Below are 24,592 nucleotides of genomic sequence, written 5' to 3'. Positions count from 1 at the left end.
CTGAAAACTTAGGTTTTAGACATTCGAGCATCTACCATGTTAACTAACTGCTGCATTAAATAATCTTCCCCATATTAACTAACTGTGATTCTTCTTTGAAATTTTTTTTAATTGTGAGATATATGATTCACATAGAAGAAATATTACATTTATTCAGTTTAAGGCAAACAGTTGATTAAGAAATAGAACCCTACTGAATATTTGAGAAGCCTCCTGTGGGTTGTCCTCCAATTGCATGCTCCCTTCCTTTATCTACAGAGGTAGCCAGTTTGCTTCGTTTCATTTTAAAACCTCTTAAAATATCCAAGCAGTAAGTTGTTTAGTTTTGACAAACTGGCTAGCAACCATAAATCTAACATTGTAAAGAAAGAATAATATTGTAAATGTTAGGCCAGATCTCAATGGAGAAGGTAGATTGATTAAAGTATTTGGGTCATAGTCTGGTTTCAGCTTTCCTGAGAGTGTATGAGAACTCTTTGCAGGGAATTCAGTGGATAAGGTTTTGAGTGAATCTTGGGAAATAGCATCTGCTTTCCATAGTTGGGCCTCTGGCAGTACTGTAGTGTGGATCAGGTACTGGATGTTCAGCAGAAGGATTGGACTGCTTTTGTATTTTAAATCCCCATGGTTTACTTTCAGCTCTTAGAAGTCAGAGACCACTTCTGTAGGTGAAATAGTTTCCCCAGCTGATTCAAGGAGGAAATCATGAGGTCAGAGCAGAAACTTCATCAGTGGGTGTTCTGTCCTCTGGTTAAAAAGATAATAGTGGCCAGAATGAGGAAAAAGGATAATAAATACAAACGAACAAGATTGAAGTAGCCTTATATAGAAGAAGAAATGTTTAAAATTTCCACAGAGTGACATTAAAGAGGATATGAATAAATGGAAAAACATTACTTGGGGTAGGAAGACTCATTATTATAAATTATACTTAAATAAATCTTTTCTAAGATTTCTGTTCATATGTCATCTAGCTGAAAGCTTCTTATATAGTCCTATATATATAACATATAGCAATCATATGTAATTGCTTTATTTTTCTCCATAGCACTTTTCCCTGGCTGATATAACTGTACATTTATTTATTACTTGTTTTTTCCCCTTCTGGAATGTAAACTTATGCAAATGTGTAAATTTATGAGAGTATGCTTATCGCTCTCTTTTCTAGAAAGTAGCCTTATGAGGATATGTTTTATTCCTTGTGGTTTCCCCAAGCACCTTCAGCTTATAGCACATAAGAAACATTCATTGACTGAGGAATGGATGAATAAATAAAACTGTTCTTTCTCTCATAATCCATAGAACTTACTGTCTATTCCAGTTTTTTGGTCATCAATTTTGTTCACTTTAGCATCTTATAATGCTTTCTATTATTTTATTTTGGTTCAGTGTCTAATTGTTTCATTCCTGTAAGACATTCTTCTCTGTGCTCCTTGATGGCAGGAATGGGACAAGTGCATCCTTTGTAGACCTCACAGTGCAAGGCAAATGCATGTAGGAACTTACTGAATTGAATACGTTTATTTATTCGTAAGGACTTAAATTGCTAAAATCCAGTTTGCCTTCAACAAAAGGAGTATTTTAAATATATAATACAGTATAATTCTAAACAAAACAGGGTTTTTTGTCTATTTTTAAGGATTGAGAATTTTGGAGATGTTTTTTGAGCTCATGGTATATTTTGGTAACTGAAAATTGGAAGTTGTGCAATTATAATTTTATAAATTTCTATGTAAATTTGAGTAAAATTTTCAGTGAGATGTGGATTTCTTACCTTGAAATTTTAAGTTTTAAAAAATGTTGTTAGACTGTATTTCTGTTGGAACTTAGTTTTAAGATGAAATACTCTAAACATGTACAACTTTGGAGGCTATTTAACCTTTTATATATATATGTGTGCATATGTAAATGTTATTATAAATACTTTCTTTTATCATTTCTCATGCCAGCATACCATTCAACAGTTTGTGTAATGATTGCTTTTGTGCTTTTACATTGCCACTAGATTTTTAAAAAATCATTGCTGATGTACTATAAATCCCTTTCTACATATAGATTCTGTATATTGTTTCTTAGACATAAGTCTCCAAGAATGTAGTTAACATTTTCAAAAACAAATATGTAACAAATACTGCAAATAGTACTGTATATGTTGAAAGGATGTAAAAGTTTTGTTCTTTTCTAATTCATATGGACATTTATTTATTAAAATTTATTTTCCTTTTCTTTATTTCAGACCAGTCTATCCATATGGGGATGGGGAAGCCTTGGCATTGTCCTTTCTCTAATAACCTTTGGACCCTTTGTAATATTTTATTTGGCATTTTATATCCTCTGCTTTGTGGGTGGGTAAGTATTCTCAAAGATAACCTTATAATTGCTATGTCATACTCTGTTGTTAAAAATTGAAACAAATGACCACGAGACCTCAAGAAGAAGAAAAAAATGACCATGAGAAATGGAAGTATGGTTTGTGAATGCTCTTTTTTGCAAATTATTTTTTACCAAAGTTAAATGAAATAAAATTAAGATACCTGATAAAATAAAAGCAATGTAATGGGGGACACCTGGTGGCTCAGTCGGTTGAGCATCCGACTTTGGCTTAGGTCATCATCTCCCAGTTCGTGAGTTCGAGCCCTGTGTCGGGCTCTGTGCTGACAGCTCAGAGCCTGGATCCTGGTTTGGATTCTGTGTCTCCTCTCTCTCTATCCCTCCCCCTCCCCCCCCATTCGTGCTTGCGTGCACTCTCTGTCTCTCTCTCAAAAATAAACATTAAAAAAAAAAAAGCAATGGTGATTGTAAATTGTATCAGAAATATGTGTAATCATTTTCAAAAAGCTTTCAATTTCCAATGATATAAACTTTTTGTATAATTTGACAGTTTTAAAGAGTTTTTATTCCTTTTGGTGTTATTACCTTTTAGGAGTGAAAAAAAATTTAAATCTATTATATTAATAAGTTATATTGAGATGATTCAAGTTTTATATAGTATAGAAGATACTGGGGCGCCTGGGTGGCGCAGTCAGTTAAGCGTCCGACTTCAGCCAGGTCACGATCTCGCGGTCCGTGAGTTCGAGCCCCGCGTCAGGCTCTGGGCTGACGGCTCAGAGCCTGGAGCCTGTTTCCGATTCTGTGTCTCCCTCTCTCTCTGCCCCTCCCCCGTTCATGCTCTGTCTGTCTCTGTCCCAAAAATAAATAAACGTTGAAAAAAAAAATTAAAAAAAAAAAAATTAAAAAAAAAAAAAGAAGATACTGTTTCATTGATTAGACTTCAAACAATGTTAATTTCCCTTGGGGAATGCTGTTACTTTGTTATAGAAAATTCAAACAACCGATTTTGCCTTTTTCTCTTCATGTTTGTTTGGTTAACAGTGTTTATGCTTTACCTTGAATTGATAATCCTTTACAAGAGAGGTTTCAGTCATGATTTAGTATAGCTTCCTATATGGAGCATTTGGTATCAGATGTGAGTTGTATATGAGAAAATCTATAGAAAACAGAGGTAGATGCTTGTTATTTAGATACTCAAACCAAGGTCGCTTAGCTGAGTATTTTGTTGTTACTATGTGTGTGTGAATGTACATATATGTTTGTGTGTGTGTCTGTATTTTTAAGATACATTTATGTAATTGTGGAATGAATATCTTTGAGTTCTTTTTTTTTTTAAGTTTATGTATTTTGAGAGAAAGAAAGCAAGCACGGGCACCAGTGTGGGTGGGAGAGGGAGAGAATCCCAAGCAGGCTTCTGGCTGTCATCGTGGAGTAGGCTGACATGGGACTCAAATTTTCGAACCGTAGTAAGATCATGACTGAGCCAAAGTCAAGAATTGGGTGCTTAACTGACACAGCCATCTAGGCACCCTCTTGAGTTCTTTTTATTTTTATTTTTTAATTTTTTTATTTAAAAAAAATTTTTTTTTTCAACGTTTATTTATTTTTTTTTGGGACAGAGAGAGACAGAGCATGAACGGGGGAGGGGCAGAGAGAGAGGGAGACACAGAATCGGAAACAGGCTCCAGGCTCTGAGCCATCAGCCCGAGCCCGACGCGGGGCTCCAACTCACGGACCGCGAGATCGTGACCTGGCTGAAGTCGGACGCTTAACCGACTGTGCCACCCAGGCGCCCCTTGAGTTCTTTTTAAAAAATCTTTTGAGACCCCAAATATTTGGAAGAGCTATTTGAACCTATAGGTTTAGAGAACTTAGCTGAATTGAATAACATATATAAACTGTGTCCTGAGAGACCGTGTAAGATACTCAAGAACTGACTTCTAAATGTACATAACACCACCCACCTCTTTCACAATAGGGTTTGAAAGTTATGTGTAGCCATTTTATAGGGAGTGCACCCACTGTTTGTAGAACGAGAAATCAAACATTTACCTCAAGGACTATTCCTAAAACTGTATTTCAGATTGAATATTTTCATCATTATTGCTTAGATATGATACTATATACTGAAGCAATTAGAAATAAGCCATAGGAATTAGATAAGTAAAATTTTGAATATCTTTGTTGATGATAAAGATGACTGAAGACTTTATAGGTCTACAGCCTTCTTTGCTTCATAAATTAGACTTCTTTGTTACAAATTAAGACCCGAGCAGCATGGTTGCATAACTATATGGTTGCACCTCTTCTCTATAGGCTCATGACTGATTTTACCGATTGGAAAGGAGACTGTTTTGACATGTTTCTCTGAAAAGGAGAGATTTCTTCTGTTCACTAAATGAATAAAACTTTGGCCAAAGTGATGGAGAAGGATTTCAGAATATTTTCCAATATTTCATAAAGGGAGGAAATTGCAACTTTATTTGTCAGCAGGAGCTCTAGGATCCTTTGGAAGGTGGAGGAGTGGAGAATCATTTCTCTTACACGAAAGTGCTCCATATAAAGTTTTGGAAAAGGGGAAGGGTGATGAGTCAATTCATTTCAGAGTCATGGTAACTTTTCTTGTTCCCTTTGTGAGTCTGCAGATTTATCAAGAAGTAATCTCAAAATATTTTTTAGACACTTCTAAAGTTCTATAAATTTTTAGATAAGATGGAATTTTGAAGGGTGTGTGAAGGCCACTAAAACTCTTTGGGTAGATAATATGAAGAGTCACATGGTAGGGTCTGAAATTCTAAGTTGATATTATATCATAAATTGATCGGATGTTCTGTCCCAGGTTGTTGATCTCCATGAAATTCCCTGCTATAGTAAGGGAACTTTAACTTAAATACTAAGGGCCTCCCAAAATTGTCTCAGGGGGTTAGTTAATTAAGCATTTCTCAATTAACTCTGTTATGGTCAATGAGTACCATAATTCCTGAATCACATCTTTCCTATTTTGTCTTTAACTACAAAGAATGGTTGTCTTTTCTTTAATGTAACTTTGTATGGTTTAATGCTTTATGAATTGTAAGAACGAAAATAGGTTTTTAAATATCAATCTTAAGTAAAATAATTACATTCCATATACTAACCATTTCTTAATTTTAGTGCTTTTTTATTGTGCAAGTTTTTAAAGTTATTTTTTCCCCTTAAAAATGCAAGTTTGAGAGGAATTAATACATTTCCTATGGCAACCACCTTTTGTTTTTGTTCTGCAGTTTGCCCTTCTACATTGTTGCTAATGTATATATTTTGCTTATAGTCAAAGCTAATTCCTTATTTTCTAATAAAAAGAAAACTTTTGGAAGGAAGATCATTTAGGGATTTTTTTGTGTGTTTTTTAAAAAAATTTTTGGGGATGCTATTGATTCTGTATTATGGGCTATTTCATGTAGTTCTGTTGTATCGGATGATACAGTCATTTGTAGCATCTGATTTTACTTAAACCTCAAGGCTGAAACTATTAATTAGGTTCTTTGTAAGATCAAACTGTTCCTTCTCTTACTTTCCTACTATCATACTTTGGACAAAGGTTAGTGTTTTATCAGCCTATTTCATGATAATATTTTTGTCAGCACTGTTAACTTAATGTAAGCATTTTATTGTGTCTGTAAATGTACATATCACTAGATAAAACTGAAATATGGGGCCAGCTTGATTCTTACTAATAATAGCAGATGCAAGACAGGTGAAATTTTTGGTAATTCTGAGGCCAGCCCTTTTAAAAAGAAACAAAAATAGAATTGATGACATGGGCTCATATGACTTGTTTTTCTCCACTCCCCTTTCTGCATTTGTGGTGCTTATACTAAGGAGCAGATAGCCACAGAAAGCAGGGAACTTTGAGAATCTTCCTTTCAGTAGTTGAGGCTGACCATAGTTAATTTTTCACAGTTCCCTTGTCACCACAGCCTTTGAATCATTGGAAGATTACTCCAAGATCATTGTAAAGTTAGAATTTGATGTTTTTTTGTTTTTTTGTTTTTTGTTTTTTTATGGATTTCCTATCTACTTAGTGGTGCTTAGATTTAAGTGGTAAATTTTAAATATAAAAAATATTGATAATGTTTAGTAAATACAGTAAAGCAGTTCTAAACCAGTTTTTGTCTTACCGCAACTCTGTAATTATTTCAAAACAATTAGCTTTCGGGATATATTTATATGTATCTTTAATTTCCAGTCTGACTTTAAACTATAAATTAAATCTCTTTTTTTCCTGTATAGCCTTTATTTATTTTATTTCCATAGTGGAAATTATATTACTATCTCACATTAATCAGTTAACTACAGAAACGTGTGATTTTAGCTATGGATTTAGATCCTATTTGTCTTTGGTTAGCTAACCTACCTACTTATTGAGGGCTGACTTTCCTGAAGTTTGAACTTGTAGCCCGGGATTCTTTATGAAGTATATTGTATAAAAACTTTGAAAGGCACTCTTGTGTAAATTCATAAAATATTTATAGTTGTTTTAAACTTCAGAACATAACAAAATTGTCAGTTACTTGCCTTGCCAAAGTCAAAAACTGACTTTTTAGTGAATGACAGGGCATCTATTAAACCTGAAAAATACATTTGGTAATAGATGTGTTAACTTATAATAAAATTTTATTTTTGTATCTAAAATTAATTTTTCCCCCAGGGGTTTTGTGGTTACTCTCCTGTTTGGAAAAACAAACTCAGAGAAGTACCTAGAACAGTGTGAACACTCATTTCTTCCTCCAACATCCACTGGGATTCCTAAGGTAAATAGAGTAAAGGAATGTGTGAAACCTCAAAGTCCTTTTCTATGCGGTGATGATAATGTGATCACCTGTATATGGCTTGGCAGATTTTCCTGTAATTCACTAATGCTCACTGTCAATTTATGGGAGACTTCCTGATCATGCTTAGAAAATGCATTTTTAAAAGATTACTTGGAAAACTTTTTAATGTTAGATGTTAAAAAGTGGAAATGCAAGTTTTAGGAAAAGATAGAAATTTGGGCCCTCATCCTGCTATCTTAACTTAAGATTTCAAAATTTGGAATGAAGTAAATTACATAGAAACCGGAGAGAAGAAAATGGGCACTTTTCTTTAACTGACTTGGAAAATACAGCTTGCAGTTAGGCTATGCAGTATCTATAATTTTAATAATTTAGGCCCAGTTTTATACATATATATATATGTATATATATATCCAACATCTTGAATGTTGGTATATTTCTATTTTTTATATCATAACCTATAAAAATAAATTGGAATTCAGTATTATAAATAAGCTTCAGATTTGCATTGCCTTCAATTGTTGGGTATTCAGGATGGTTTGTTTCATCTTATATGAAGAGAGACGAATGGTCTGGAGTTGATACCTGTATTTTAACTTTACATTTATTAACTTGTCCATTATGTGCTAAGATGTAGGAGATGCAGAGATAGTAATATACAGTATTATTTTATATTACTGAAATCAAAGAATTTCACCCCATCCTAGTAACTTTCATATTAATATTTTTTTTTCTTCTAATACTTAACATTTAAAATCTCTTTGAGACTTTCTTCTGCCCTCCTTTAGAATTCCTGTTAATACGTATTCTTTTGAGTTTGCTCACAAATCTTTTCGAGGAAATGAACCTTTTCTTTTGGATTGTTTCTTAGCCATCCATTACTTTTCATTCATTGGAACGGTACATAATATAGGATGGGAAATATGTTAAAAATTAATATCCTAAATGGAAATAATAACAGTCAAGACTAGCTAAGTCTTATAATCTGTTTTTCAGTACCTCATATAAAAAGAGTGATTTTCATTTGCTATTTCTAAAATGATTTATAAGTATGTTTTATGAAAAAAGTCTTAGCAGTTGCATGTTATAATTTGAAGTCTATGTTTTATATATATATATTTGTGCTTTGCTATTTGTTCATATTTTTAATTGAAGAGTGTCCCACTGATTTTCACTGTTTTTCCAGTCCACTGATCTTTCTGAAGACTGCAGAGAAATAGAGGAATTCATTCTCTTTAGTTGCTAAAAATCATCCCTAAATAAAGTTAATTAAAATATATTCATTTGGCAGCTGTGTATATAGGCTGGGAAGGGAGAAGAGGAGAGTTTAATAAAGACAATTATTAATTTGACTCACCTGAAACACTAACTTAGGGCTTTGAAGTTTAATTGAAATATAGCAACAGTATCTTTTCAGTTTTCTCACATTATAAATAATATTTACTGATTTTTTAAAAAATTTTTGAGGATAACAATAGAATTTTTTTCTGGGTGTCCTAACTTTGTTAGAGAAACTTTGAGAGCTGGTGTTTGGTTTATACCAGAGCCTTAAGAAATAGGGCTATTATTGACTGACTTGAAGATGACAGGAAAGTTACAATGAATATTCAGTTAGAAGTGAACTATAGAGATTTTAAATTAAGAAACTGTGCAGTAAAATGTTATTATTTTCTTTAAGTGCTTAGAAGAAATGAAACGAGAAGCCAGGACTATAAAGATTGATAGAAGATTGACAGGTGCCAATATAATTGATGAACCTCTCCAGCAAGTGAGTTTTCCTTTGTGGTATTTGCATACCTTGTATTGTGTAATAAGGTTTATTTCTTTTGAAAATACTAGGAAATATTTTTTGTTATATATGTAATATGCTGGAAATTTATTATGTTGTCCTTGGATCCTGTATTTAAACATGGTACCTTATTTGAGAAATCATTCATAATGAAGGGGTTTATGTAATATTCAAGCCTTTTGTTTGAATTTGCGTTTAGAAAATTTCTTTGATAATGTTTCTAATTATTTTAAAGTTAAAATGCTCTTTAGCTGATGAACAAGCTTAGTGGTTTGGTAAATCAGATGTTTTTTTTTCCTATTGTTTTTTAAATGGATATACCTGATTTGATTAAAAAAATATTTAAAAATTAGATTACAAATTTTTTTCTCCTCCCAGATATTTTTCATTGATGTTTATTTAATTATATGATTATTATGTGTACTTTAAAATTCTAACATTTCTTTTGTAGATGAACCATATTTAGTGTACCTGATTTTCAAAAATAATACACATCAAGTTGTATTATTTGCTATTCATAGGCTGCTTTAATACTGTTGCAGTATCCAGGGTCCTAGAATTAAGTGAACTCCTTTGTCTTTTTTGGTAATTTGCAGTATATTTGAAGATATAATCTTGGAAAAGAGGTTTCTTTTTGAGAATTAGGGTCATTTGGTATTATTTTGCACCTCATTCCGTTGAACTATTTAAACTCTTGATTGTATCATGGCACTGAAAATTTATGTTTTTTGCAGACTCTGTCTTTACCTGAATATGGGTGGGGATTGACCACAGATAAGGCAGTTTTTTTTAAATCACAGTTTAGTGTGTAGAGAGTAAATATAAATTGATAAAAAAATCCTTTCAGGTTTTAATTTGCCACTGATCCTTTTTAAATCCTAAAGCTGTATTTTTCCCCAATATTTTTGTTTTAGGTTATCCAGTTTTCCTTGAGGGATTATGTCCAGTACTGGTATTATACACTAAGTGATGATGAATCTTTTCTTCTTGAAATTAGGCAGACTCTTCAAAATGCACTCATTCAATTTGCTACTAGGTAAGGTCACTGTTTGATGCAGAAAAATTTAAAATATATTGTTTATACCAGTAAGGAAAATGACTTTTAAATGGAAGGGGGAAATTGATTATTAAAAGGTAAGTAGAGGGCTTCTGGGTGGCTCAGTTGGTGAAGTGGCCAATTTCAGTTCAGGGCATGATCTCAGGGTCTGTGAGTTCGAGCCCCACGTTGGGCTCTGTGCTGACAGCTCAGAGCCTGGATCCTGCTTCAGATTCTGTCTCCCTCTCTCTCTGTCCCTCCCTCCTTCTCACTCTGTCTCTTTCTCTCAAAAATAAACATTAAAAAATTTTTTTTAAAAAAGGTAAGTAGAACAGTAGTTATTATTGTGAGATAACGCTCGGATTATAGAACTGGAGCTCTAAAAACCTATACTTCTTTAACTTTAACCTTTATATTTACAGGATGTTGATCTTGATTAAGCCTTGATTTCTGTCTGGATGTAAGTTTCTTCATCTAGGTCTGGTCATGTGACTTCCACCCCACTTATTGAGAATACCTTTTTTTCCCCCCTCTTATCCAGATACTCTGTTTTATTTTAGTGCCATGGAAGTAGTTTCAGTATAACTACTCTTTTACTTTTGACACATACCTAGTAGAAGTGCTTTTAGGGGGAGAAGAAACCAAAGGATCATTAAGTCAGTGGAGAATATTCAGTTTATTTTCAGAAGGGAGTGTAGTTTGATAAGTTCGCTTTAAGAAATTTTTAGGAGATATACTAAATTTCTTACCTTACAAAACTTGCTTATATACTACCTTTTGTATGACAAAATATTTTGGTCTCTATTGTATTGAAACTACTTGATTTTTTTGGGTGGCCATTTCATATCCAGAAATTACTTATTTTTGAAAGAAAGGATTTTATGTTTGGATGAGTTTGCATTTTTTTTTTTTTTTAATTTTTCTTTTTTTTTTTTTCAACGTTTATTTTTATTTTTGGGACAGAGAGAGACAGAGCATGAACGGGGGAGGGGCAGAGAGAGAGGGAGACACAGAATCGGAAACAGGCTCCAGGCTCTGAGCCATCAGCCCAGAGCCCGATGCGGGGCTCGAACTCATGGACCGCGAGATCGTGACCTGGCTGAAGTCGGACGCTTAACCGACTGCGCCACCCAGGCGCCCCATGAGTTTGCATTTTTTAAAATTTTTTATTGAAGGATTTTGTTACCCACTCCACACACAGATTTTCCTACCAGCCTGTAGCCTCAAGGCAGGAAGTTGCATGCCTTGGCCTTCAGTACACTTTCAAATCTGAAGGTGTTGTTTTTCAGCCAACCCCTCTTCTTCCCCACTTAAATTCTTGAAATACAATCTTGTACTTCTGACAGTCTTGGAGAATTAGAGCTTTGCCCTGGGGCTTGTATGGCATTTTCATCTCTGTGCACATAGATGTTTCCAGCTCATGCTACCCTGTCAGGACTTTTCAGCTGTAACTCATTTAATCCTGAGCTTCAGAGTAGGAGCTTAGTTCCTCAGCCTCAGGTCACTGGGGAGGCCTGCAGTAATGTGTATGGTTTGAATAATAACCTTACGTGTAGAGATAGATCTGAACTCCTTCTCCCTCAGTGTTAACAGCCAACATTTGCCCAGTAGCCAGCCATCATTACAAGTGTATGCTCCCTGTGGAACACCAAAAATAAGGTATGATAAAAAGTCAGGGATTGGATTTTATCTCCTTTATTTCATATATATAACAATATTGAGTATTGGGTATTCATTCTTTCAGGTAACTCTTCCGAATCAGTCATTCACTACTTTCTATAGTAACATCATCCTAATGACTTTTTTTTTTCTTCCTTTGGAAAGGTAGAAATAAGAGTCCATTATTGATGTATCTGACTGCCTAAGTATGTATTGAAATCTAACAAATTTTAGACCTGGAAGGAACTTTGAACTAGTAATTGGGAGACTTGAGTTTACATTCTGCTCTACTACTTAGCTATGGAACTATGAACAAGTATTTTAAACTTTTTGAATCTGTTTTTCTCGTATGTGAAATAAGCATAATCATACCTTCCCTGTTCTGTGTTCCTTACAGGGTTATTGTTGGCATCAAATTTATTTAATTCATTCAACTAATATTTTGTGCCTACTTTGTACCAACCAGGTGCTGCAGATACTGCAGTGAATAAAACAGAATCCCCATTTGATGGAATGTAATAAAAATAACACTTGTGAAAATGTTTTTAAAGTTGTGAAGGAATTTGATATTTAAATTTTTAATGCCCTCCAGCATTTATAATTTCACAGATGAGGAAGCTAAGGTCCAGAAAGATTGATTAGTGCAAGATTATCCACAGTCTAGTATTCTTCTTTCATTCCCTACCAGATATGTCATGATTTAGATTTTTCATCTTAGGAGTGCCTTGGTGGCTCAGCCTGTTAAGCAGCTGACTTTGGCTCAGGTCATGATCTTATGGTTTGTGAGTTCCCACACTGCATTGGGCTCCCTGCTGACAGTGTGGAGCCTGCTTGGGATGCTTGCTCACTGGCTCTCTCCCTCTCCCCACCCTCTCTGCCTCTCTCTGTCCCTCCCCCACTCATGCTCCCTATCTCAAAACAAAACCAAAAACAAAAACAAAAAAAAAACTTTAGATTTTCATCCTAATTTCCCCCCCCTTTTTACCTCTCATTGCACTACTTTCCCTGTTTTTGATCCCCCAAACCACCTTTTCTTTACCCTTCATGTAATAAATTGTTTTGTTTTTATTCTTTTCCCCCTTTTGTAACATTGTATGCTATCAAGGTGAATATTTGGGTGATTGCAGAAAGAGTCAGTTTTCTTTCATCCTGGACTGACCTGAATTTATATCTTTGCTTTCTCATTGACCTTAAGTTTTTGGACAAATAAATCCTCTCCTTTTGAACCTTAGTTTCCTCATTTGTAATAGACTGATAATAACGAAGTTACTTTTGAGGCTGTTTTCAGGGTAAAAATGATACAAAGTCAAGTCCCTGGTATTTTGTAAGGTTCAGTAATTGTGTCATCCATGTGAATGACTTTATTTTTGTTCTATGTTGGCTTTTTCTTTTACTACTAAAAGGTATGTCTTACAGAGTCTCCATGATTGTTTTCAATGATAGTATGGAAATTAGGTCTGTTTGAAGTCACTTGAATACTACTTTGTTCCTTGTTCTGTGCTGTCTGTTGTTTCTGGAGCATGTAACAGGAGCATTAAGTTATTGCCTCTGCCCTTCAAGCTACAGTCTTGTATAGGGGCCCATGAAGCCCTGAAAGTGTATGCACAACTGTTTTTTTTTAATTGGGTGATTACAGATTTCATTTTAAAAAGGGCCTGTGAACCCAGAAAAAAATTTGAAGCCCTCCATTTTGGTGGTCATATTTATTCATTACCTTGAGGAAACAATTACAGAGTATGGGCATAAAATGTAAAGCTAATTTTGAGACACAGTAGGAAGAAAAGACATGAAGAGTCTGAAGTCCTGATTTTGAGCTTTAATGCTATTATTAAGCTGTAAGACCTTGAATGAACAGAATATATAAATTCTTTGAGTCTGGCGATAACTCATATCTTCTTATCAGGTTGTTAGGTTTAAATGACATCATATGACATCACATGTGAGAGAGGACCTTGTATTAACATTAGTATCTATTACTCTAGTAGCAGTTTAGGGATGGGAACCTTCATGGAGCACACTTGAGTTCTCTGTGGTAGAACCTGGGTGTGAACTAGGCTGGAGCTTTAGGGGATGAATCTGTGATAACCTTTGTATTTTTATTCCTCTTTCAAATAAGATATTATGATACAGCACTGAGAGCTCTGGGATATCTGTATTACAGTTCTACCTGTACCATTGAGTTATAGTGTACTTAAGATTTCTTACCATTTATGTAAAATAATAACATTTGTAGCACACTCAGAATTGTGAGGGGCAAATGAGATGATGTTCAGAAAGCATTTCATGGAATATTTATCAGCCAATAAGTGGTATTTTGAGCAAGTTACTTGACTTTCTCTGTTTCAATCTCTGCATCAGTAAAATGAGATAATTATCCCATGGGGTTACTGTAATGTTTATATATGGTACTAGTGCATGTAAAATACCACAGGATTGGTACACAGTAAATGTTCAGTGTATGCTAACTTAATTTTTGTATGTAACTTAATTTTTGCTACTTACTATGTTCCTAGAATATATACACAGATTCTTTTACCTTATCTTAGTTTGTTTGGGGGGCAAGGGGTTGGGGGGGGGGAGATCAAATTAAAGCACTTAAGATATAGAGCAACAAAGTAGTCATTTGTGTGGTATTAAAAGCAATTTTTTTTAAAGTTTATTTTGAGAGAGAGAGGGTGCACATGAGTGTGGGAGGGGCTCCGCACAGAGCCCGATGCAGGGCTTGATCTCATGACTCAGGGATCATGACTTGAGCTGAAATCAGAAGTTGGATGCTTAACTGCCTGAGCGAGCACCCAGGCGTCCCAAGAGCAATTTTTATGTAGAGGTAGAATGGACCAGAGTAACTAATGAAGACCTCTTGTGGATTAAGGTTAAAACTGGTCTTCAAGAATGGATATGTGGGATAGAGAGAGGGATGAAGGACATGTTAGGAAAGAGCAAAGTTCTGAGAAGGGGGATAAGGTTAGTGTAGTAGAAGCCATAGGGAAATACAAGTGATCAAGTAACCTAGTTGCGCTCAAAGGTAAATATGGTAACTGTGTTCCTCCACCTCTGTTCCCCTTAATCCCAAGGTCAGTAGAAAAGAGATATATTCTAATGCCACGGCTGTGTTCTTCCTAAAGGGTTTTCCTGTGGGAGGAGGAGGTATGGCTATGTATGTTCCAGGATTCAGTGGATACTAATGATAGCGCTCTTTCTGGAATGATGGGAGATATGTTCTGATTATTTAGCCATTTTTCTCACAACCTTTGTCATAGAAGTAATAGATCATGTGTTCCTAGACTCCTCCAAAAGGGAAGCACAACTCAGATAATGGACATTTGTATCAGTAAAGTTGTACACTCTTTTGCCATTTTCTATTCTTTGCCATTTGAAGACTTAGCTTAAAACTGACCTTAATCAGGGGCACTTGAGTGGCTCAGTCAGTTAAGCATCTGACTTGGCTCAGGTCATGATGCCATGGCTCACGGGTTCGAGCCCTTTGTAAGGCTTTGTGCTGACAGCTCAGAGCCTGGAGCCTGCTTCGGCTTCTGTGCCTCCCTCTCTCCCTCTGCCTCTCCCCTGCTCATGCCCGGTCTCTAATATACATAAACAATAAAAAATGAAGAAAAACAGACTTTAATTAAAAAAATGATTATTGTCCTATTTACCACAGTACAGCAAAAACAATTAGGATTATTTATTTGTTTACTTATTTTAAAGATTTCATTTTTAAGTGATCTCTAGTGTTGGGCTCGAACCCACAGTCCTGGGATCCAGAGTTGCACGCCCCAACAGCTGAGCCAGCCAGGTGTCCCAGGAACCATTAAGTATTTAAAAGAAGGGAAAATAACTTAATGTTTTTACATATGTAGAATAGAACAAGGGTTGTTAATTGTATATTATATAATTCACATATCACACAATTTAACCACTTAAAGTCAGTGGCTTTTATTTATGGAGTTATGCAATCTTCATCACAGTCATTTCAAGAACACGTAAATGACCCACGAGAAACCTTGTATCTACTGTCATTCACTCCCTGTATTCCCCTCCCCGCGCCCCCCCCCCCCCCCGCCAGTATCTATTTCTAGGTAATCCTTACCTAATTTCTGTTCCTCCTAATTATGTGTCCTTTTGTGACTGGCTTCTTTTTCTTTCACTTAGCATAATGTTTTCGAGGTTTATCCATGTAGCATATGTTACTATTCTTTCTTATTGCTGAATAAGAAATAACAAATAACAACTGCCAGACAGGCACTCTGTGATTTTGTCTGTCTTTTTGATTACAGCTGTCTTAGTGGGTGCGAAGCAGTATTTCATTATGGTTTTGATTTGCATTTCCCTGAGAGGTAGTGGTATTGAGCATTTTTTCACGGGATTATGAGTTATTTGTTGTTATTTGTTATTTATTTCATCGTATGATAATAAACCACATTTTGTTTATTCATTAGTTGGTGGACATGTGGATTCATGAGCTGGTGGATATGTGGATTGTTTCCACCTTTTGGATATTATGAAGAATGGTACTGTGGACATTCATGTACAGGTTTTTCTGTGGACTTACGTTTTTATTTCTCTTGGATATACAGGAGTAGAATTTCTATGTCATATGGTAACTCTAACCTTTGAGGAGCTGCAAATTGTTTTTCAAAGTGGCTACATATTCTCACCACTACACTATGAGGGTTCTGATTTCTCCACATCCTCACCTACACTTGATTTTGTCTTTTCTTTTTTCTTCAAGTTTTATTTATTTAAGTAACCTCTGTACCCTACATGGGGCTTGAACTCATGACCCTGAGATCAAGGGTTGCATGCTCTTTTGATTGTGCCAGACAGGCATTCTGTGATTTTGTCTGTCTTTTTGATTACAGCTGTCTTAGTGCGTGTGAAGTGGTATTTCATAATTGTTTTGATTTGCATTTCCCTGAGAGGTGTTGGTATTGAGCATTTTTTCATGGGCTTATGAGTTATTTTTTGTATAGCATCTTTAGAGGATGTCTACTCAGATTTTTCCCCATTTTAAAATTAGTTATTCAGTAATTTTATTAAGTATAGTATATTGTAGACAGTTTTTGTAAATACAATTTTATTGGACAGTCACACTCATTTGTTTGCATTTTTGTCCATGGCTGCTCCTGTGCTACAACAGCAGAGTTGACTAGTTGTGACCCAGACAGTGTGGTCTGCAAAACCTAAAAAAAATTGCCATTTGGCTCAATAGAAAACAAGTTTTCTGACTCTTGAATTAGTTTTGTAGTCATTAAGATATTTAGGAAGCATTGTTAAACTAATAGGAAATACATTAGAGTAAAAATTATTCAACATAGTGTATGATTTTAGCCATGTAAGAAAACCATAAATATGCATGCATAGCAAAGAGACTGATGGGAAATACACTAAAATATTAACTAATCTTTGGATTGTGGATTATGGCTGATTAAGGCTGATGCTGAAAATTAAAAGAAGGAAATTACATTTGGGGCACCTCAGTGGCTCAGTCAGTTAAGTGTCTGACTGGCTCAGGTCATGTCACAGTTAGTGGGTTCAAGGCCTGTGTCGGGCTCTGTGCTGACAGCTCAGAGCCTGTAGCCCGCTTCAGATTCTGTGTCTCCCTCTCTCTCTGCCCCTCCCCTACTCGTGTTCTGTCTCTCTGTGTCTCTCAAAAATAAATAAATATTAAAAAACAACAAAAAAAAAAAAAAAGGAAGGAAAGAAATTACATTTTACAGAATGAGACTGTATCATTTTTATAGCCAGAGACCAAAGATAGAAACATTTGGTAATGAGCAATAAAGATATCTAGGATGGCAGCCACATCCCTTTATTTCTTTGGGAAGTGGTCTGGAAACTAATGCTCAAAATAGTGTTTTTATATGTGATTAAATAGTAACTAGTCAAATTCTTCTTGATTGAGGTCCATTTATGACTTGTATGACTTGTTTTTCCCTACAGAATTTTGATATATTTTACTGTGGGGTCTAGGAATGTTTCATTTGTCAGGTACATCTTGTTAGAAAAGCTTGTTTATTTTAATATTTTAATACTTAACCTTATATCTAAGAGGATTCACACTTAGCACTAGGTTATTTCTTTTCCTTTCCTACAGCTTGATTAAGGCTTCCATCACTGTGTTCTTTATACTCACCCTCTAAAATAGCTGAGTGTGTGCCTCATGTGTGTTTCTCTAAGTTGTTCATTGTATTCTGAGATCTGTGTCCTTTAGAACATCTGGATCTTTAATCTCTTTGAAGCATTGGGCACAGGACGTAGAATTGAACATCTTATGTGGTGTTAGAGTTCACTAAATATAATTTCCCTTAATATGGTTACATAAAACTGCATGCCTAAATTTTTTTTTCCATTTTTTTTAGTTTTCTTATAACTTTAAGAGTCAGGAGGTTTTGTGTTATTAAGGCACAGTAAAATAAAACACTGAATGGAAAATTAAGAATCCTGATTTATTTATTTTTAATTAAAAAAAATTTTTTTTAAATGTTCATTTATTCTTGAGAATACAGTGGGTGGGTTCCCCCCAACGGTCTCAGTGCTGACAGTGTGGCGCCTGGGGCCTGGTTCAGGTTCTGTGTCTCCCTCTCTGTCTGCCGTTCCCTGCTTGTGCTCACTCTCACTCTCAAAAATAAATAAACTTTTTAAAAAAATTAAAAAAACCAAAGCCTTGATCTCACTAACTGTATGATCTAGAAGAAGTAATTGAAGTCTGGCTCTATAATGGTGGACTTGAAATTATTTCTGATCCCTTGAAATTCTAAAATACTAAGACTTCCTTGGTCAGGTTGTACTAGTGTCGGTTTGTTTTTATTTTTCCGGTCATACCTCATCCTCAAAACATGCACTCACATACTCTGTCATACCTTACATTTTGGATACCATTTGGGGAGTTACTTTTTATAGTGTCTAATGTTGCTAATGACATTTAGTTTACTTAGGAATTAAAGCGCTCCTCTAGTCTGTTGTTTTACTAGTAGGAGGCCTTAGAGTAGAATGATAATAAAGTTTGTTTATACTTTTTATTATGTTTCTATGTGGTTAGGAAGAATGCTTGACTTTAGACATAAAAGACATTTAGTGGACTAATCTTTTCTCGATGGTTAAGTCTTGTATCATTGAAAATTAAAAAAAAAATTTATTATCCAAATTATTTATGGCTGTTATTCTTTATAGAATGGTGAAAACAATACATTTGTCGTTTTAGAAGTCTAAGTTTTGTGAAGTGTAAATATTCCTCCCATGGTTGATTTTAAGCTATTGGTAGGCAGTCACTGAACATGGAACTAGAAAAGGAATGTGCACATTTGGCTCTCCCACTTTCTTTTTTTTCCCCTGCTGGGAAAAGGTGCTTCCAATGAAGGGAGCAGACAGATTTGTAATGATGAAGCAGTGAGACTTGTTTCCTTGTGTGGTTGATGATTCAGTTCTTTTATATGTATTTGAGGATTATGGTAAAGAGTAATAGTAAATTTAATGTAAATTCAGTAATGTGAAAAAAAAAAGTTTCATTATTTTATTCATATCCTTATAATTAGATTTTTAAAGTAGCTTTTCAAAGGGAAACAAAGGTGCTCTGGAGAGATGGTTACGGTCACATGTATTTATGAGTAAGTTGAGATGGCACGAAGGGTAATTCTTTTAATGGATTTAGAAGCAAGTTTACAGTTCTGTGCCTTAAAAACCTGCTCAAATTCAATTTCAGGCTGAAGCTTTGGACACTGTAACAAAGTAGTCCTTCAAGGGCTCCTGAAGGCTGGAAACAAGTTAAGGTTTATGTTAAAGTGTGTATCCTTTCTGATAGTGAATTATGAGGGGGAAGTTACTGCCTGATTCAGTGGCTCAAGAAGGGATTCTTCTTTAACAGGCCACCTACTTTCACTAAAAGATGTCTTTGGATCAGTTGATCAAAAGCCCTCTACTGCAGTAAAACATTTTTCAAAATCTCCTCTAAGATTCTTGCTTCTTAAAATCTACCCAGGAAAAAGTAGGAATTTTACTACAGTAAAGATTTTTTTTCAAATGCCCATTTTTTAAAAATAGAAGGTAAAAGAGATGATATAGGAGATTAATACATATTATTATAATTTTATGTGATTGTTTATTATATTGCTTTGTTAATATATCTTTAAAAAGCCTTCAGATATGTACATGTATGTGTGTGTATATATACATATACACTTAAACATGTACACACTATGCAGTATTCAGTGCCATTCTTACTGTATTCAAATAGGGTCTTAGTAGTTATTTCTGAAAAAAAATGTGGCATCAGGAACACAACATTTATTACAGGATTTTGTGTGTGTGTGTGTGTGTGTGTGTGTTTGTGTGTGTGTGTGTGTGAAAATCAGTTTTTACTTTTATCCCTTTGACATAAAAGACCATTTCCAAGAAAGTATTCTGCCACGGATGTGAAGATTGCCTTTACTACCCAACAGCCACCCCGTCTTTAGTCAGGCACATCCACCGCATGATGACCCTTACATATACCATGCTTATTCCCTCCTTTTGCACATTCCTATATCCTGTCTTTCTCCCATTTCAATATCACTCATTCATTAAGATTTGTTTTAAATGTAGCTTCTTTATTTAATCCATTTAAATTACAGCATAACACTTCACCTCTACTTTTGTGTGTAGTTATTGTCAGTAAAATTTTCAGCTAATTTTGGTATGTTTCCAATTCTGTACTGCTGTGGTAGCAATTCTCTTAACTTATTTCAGTTAACCAGTATTCTCTATTCCCTTTGTAAGACATACAGATTTATGCCCTTAGCATTAAAGCTAGGTGAAAAGACCACTTTCTGGTATTTATGTCCGCTCCTGTTCCCATCTTTTGAGTTTAAGGTTTCTCAAAAGTATGCTTGGCCTCCAGAATATCTGGTCCACTTGGTCTGTGTTGTGAGCTGAACATGTGTGATTTAGAGGAGAAAGATAACCAAATATGTTAAAAAAGAAAGTTGTATTTGTCCAGATGTGTGTATCCCAGTTAAGCTTATTATAATCATCATTTAATTTACTCTTACATAGTTGGAAAAACTATGAGAATGGCAAGGTAGTTTCTATGAAAACTGCCTTTTGCATTGGATTTTACTCAAAGCTAGGTGTTAAATGGATTATAGTTGAATCAGGTGTGCACAAGACAAGTAATGAAATATTGGTGGAAAATCTTTTTTTTTTAATTTTTTAAAAAATATTTATTTACTCTTGAGACAGAGACAGAGCATGAGCAGGGGGAGGGGCAGAGAGAGAGAGGGAGACACAGAATCCAAAGCAGGCTTCAGGCTCTGAGCTGTCAGCACAGAGCCCAAAGTGGGGCTTGAACTCACTGACTGTGAGTTCATGACCTGAGGCTGAAGTCGGACTGAGCCTCCCAGGCGCCCCAGAAATATTGGTGGAAAATCTTGAAAGACTCTGCATCCAGATTTGTTCACAAATGTCTTTAGTTATACTCTTTAAAAGGAATTGGGCACCAAACTGTTGCAGTGTAGGAACGTTTTATTAAAGACAAAAGCCACATTGATATATCACTTAGCAAAACCTTGGTCAAATATAAGGTCTTCATTTTATGTTGAAAGTTTATATGATTTACGTTAAAATGAAATATATTTATGACTCCTTTTGGTCAGATATTTTCATTTTCTTACCAGTTACCAGTTTTCCATGTCCTCTGTGTGTGTGTGTGTGTGTGTGTGTGTGTGTGTGTGTTGTACATGCTTGGATGCGTATTGAGGTTATATAATCATGGACTCTTAAAACTCTTCAGTCCTTAGAGAAAACAAGCCCTGGGAAGTGATGTGGTTTGCTGAATTTCACAACTAATGTAATGGTGCTCTTTTACAGAAATAGTTACTTGATTTTGGTGTGTTTTTTTGCATTAGTGATGATGAGCTGTACACTGCTTAGCATAGATGGAACCAGTGATGTAATTTATATAATCTCATTGTCAGCCCCCATATTAGGGATATTCGTTGTCTTGTTTTGGTATTAGCATTAAGTAACTTTAGGATTTAGAAAGGCAAGAAGAACTTCTCACTTTGTGTCCTATTTCAGAACTTAAATAGGGAACCGTCATGTGTGCCTCATGTTTTCTCTCTTGGGACACTTGTCAACAGTGTTTTGACCCTGAAAGAGGAATCCATAAATCAGTATGCGTCGAGTGCCTCCAGTGTTCAACACACTGTTTAGCTATGGGAGATACCCTTGTGAATAAAAGGAACACAGAATAAAACAGACAAAGTCTCTGGCTTCCCGAGGTTTTTATCTCAGCAATTAAATTCATCTCTAGCAGTTGAATTATTTCACTGTAGGTTGTAAGTGCTATAAAAAGTGGAAAATTTGGTGCTTTGACATTGTATCACTGCAGATCCATACCTAGTCTGAAGAAATAAGGCAGAGAGGGAGAAGAGTGAGGGTCAGGGAAGGCTGCCAAGTGAAATTGACTTTTTAGATGAACTCTAAGTGGGAATTGTCAAGTGAATGTGAGGGAGAGAAGGGAAATGTGTGGAGGGTGGGTGGGGGTGAACAAACTTGGCAGAGGGATCAGCGTATCTACAGGCTTTGAAATAAGACAGGACGTATTTGAGTTTGAGAAATGGAAAGAGCCCGTGAGTCAGCAGAACAGAAAGGAAGTAAGAGGGTGGAACAGATGGTGATGAGGAAGTAAGCAGGGTCATCCTGGGTATGCACGTTCTTAGAGAAAGTGTTCATGCTTAGCCCTAAGATCCATGGGGAGTTATTGAAGGGGTTTTGAATCTCTTATCTTGTACTATCATATTTGTGTTTTTAAAAAGATCGCTCTGGCTGCTGTATGGATCCAGAATGATGGGGATACAAAGGTGGTAGACATGGGAAATCGTTTAAAATAAAAGGCCAGGAATAGAATGCTGGCCGTAGGAATGGAGATAAAGACATGCAAATATATGTTCAGAGAGGTACACTTGATGGTTTGGTTTTTGCTCTTTAGTAAAACTTCATTACTTGTTTGCATTTCTAGTTAACTTTCTTAATTTTTGCAACTATTTTGCCAAGATATGACAGAAAGGCTTTAGCGGCCTGCTGTAAATTTTAGAATCTCAGGGTAGGTTTGACTATATCACTTATACCCTTGGTAATATAGGCAATAATTCTCTCCTTATTTAAATTCAAGAAATGAAAGCTTATAATAGTAATAAAATGAATTTTATTTTATTGTGTAATAATCCAAGTGTTTTTATTAGAATAAGAATCATGTGGAGGAATAGTTTAAACAAAGTGAAAAGAGCCTTGACTTGTAGATATAATTTAAGAATAATTGATACTAAGAGCTCTAATAGAAAACTACAAGGAAGTGTGGCTGTCACAGAAATTGAATGATTTTTAATTGGTTTTTATATTCATGTTCCATTTTTACCTATTACATAATTTTAGAAAGTACGTCACTATCTTCAGAATATTTCCATAAGTTTTAAAAGATAAATAGTACTAGAAATTTTTAGTAGATGTTTTCCTAATTTACAAAGGGAAGCAGTGTATTCTTCTTCTATCTTCCTAACCTAGAAGAGTTCTTTTGAGTTGAGATTAACATTAAATTTGCACATATTCAGTGGAAGTGAGTTAAGCGAGGAGAAAATAGTGATCTTAGAGATATAGAATACTGTGTTCCCTGTTTTTTTCATCCTCAACATATTTATCTTTTAAGGTAGAAATCCCTATTTTAAATTTAAAATAAATTTTATGTACTTGAATTGCTTATTTTCACTTAGTTTGAGTGTTGCTGTCTGTAATGAGTTGAGATGAGTTGAGAACACCTTCTAAAATTAGTAAATTGGAATGGCTGGATGGCTCAGTTGGTTGAGCATCTACCTCTCGAATTCACCTTAGGTCATGTTCTCAGGGTTGTGAGATTGAGCCCTGTGCTGGGTTCTGCATTGAGCATGGAGCCTGCTTGAGATTCTCTTTCTCTCATTCTGCCCTTCTGCTCATGCTCTCTCTCTTTCTTAAATAATATTAAGAAAATTTTAAATTAGTAAATTGTATTTTGTTTGCAAAATTCAACAAAATATATCAATTGCATTGTACCATGAAATGTAACAGATATAATTTGAAAGTTTACATATTTAGCTTCTAAATTTGTTAGAATGAACCTTGTATCGATTAAATGAGTAATGACCTATACCAACTGATTTCTATTATAAAATTTTGAGGTATGGATGATTTTTTATAAATAACTCAAGCAAAGGTTGAGTTATTTATATGCTTATACAGATTGTGATTTTTTTCTATTTATTTATTTATTTATTTGTTTGTTTTTAAAGTTGATTTGTTTTGAAAGGGTGGGAGGGGCAGAAAGAGAAGGAGAGAGAGAATCCCAAGCAGTCTCCTCACTGTCAGTGTGAAGCCCCATGCGGGGCTCAAACTCACGAACCGTGAGATCATGACTTGAGCCGAAATCAAGAGTCAGATGCTTAACCTACTGAGCCACCCAAGCGCCCTTTTTTCTTTTTTAAATAAGAATAAAGAAAACTCTAGAGACTGCTAGATTTAAATTTTTATTTTTAAATTGAGGCTGAGTATTGTTATTACATGTAGTATATGGTTATATGCTATGGCTCTTACAGTACTCTAAATAATGTTAACCCCTTCTCACATCCCTGAGTGCAGGTTACCTTTTTAATGTTAATTTGTTTTTGTGTTCATGTACTTAAAGTTTACTTTTACTTCCCGTGTATCTATCAGAATTATGGTTGTTCATTAAAAAAAATACTGTATTAGTAACTTCTGTTTTTATTTGAAAACAAGCGTCTGTTACAGTCCTCAATGCCATTGCCACCTTTAAGATTTCTCCAGAAGTGCAACAATAATCAAGTTAATTTCTTCATTAGCTTCTTTATTACATATATTTGGGTAAATAACATAATGAATTGTAGTTTACTTTTTCTTTGCTCTTCTCTCACCCAGCATCTTCATGAGTAGATTCTTTCTTGGTTT

General features: G+C 34.9%; 1 protein-coding gene across 5 annotated transcripts in view; it reads left to right on the top strand.

Moving 5' to 3' along the window:
• The window catches only part of SNX13 (sorting nexin 13), a 136,267-nt gene that overhangs the window by 41,976 nt on the left and 69,699 nt on the right, over window positions 1–24,592 (top strand). For 2 of the 5 annotated variants that reach the window (XM_045495010.1, XM_045495008.1), the window contains exons 2-6: window positions 2,237–2,349; window positions 7,019–7,121; window positions 8,821–8,910; window positions 9,846–9,967; window positions 16,063–16,134. In XM_045495010.1, the coding sequence (XP_045350966.1) occupies window positions 2,237–2,349; window positions 7,019–7,121; window positions 8,821–8,910; window positions 9,846–9,967; window positions 16,063–16,134 (500 nt within the window). Of the gene's footprint in view, window positions 1–2,236; window positions 2,350–7,018; window positions 7,122–8,820; window positions 8,911–9,845; window positions 9,973–16,062; window positions 16,135–20,019; window positions 20,072–24,592 lie in introns of those variants that run through there. The other 3 variants (XM_045495011.1, XM_045495009.1, XM_045495012.1) reach the window with 2 other exon arrangements.

Source organism: Leopardus geoffroyi, chromosome A2, assembly GCF_018350155.1.
Source record: "Leopardus geoffroyi isolate Oge1 chromosome A2, O.geoffroyi_Oge1_pat1.0, whole genome shotgun sequence".
Taxonomy (NCBI): domain Eukaryota; kingdom Metazoa; phylum Chordata; class Mammalia; order Carnivora; family Felidae; genus Leopardus; species Leopardus geoffroyi.
The sequence above is the reverse complement of the archived record's forward strand: the minus strand, read 5'-3'. Positions and strand labels throughout refer to the sequence as shown.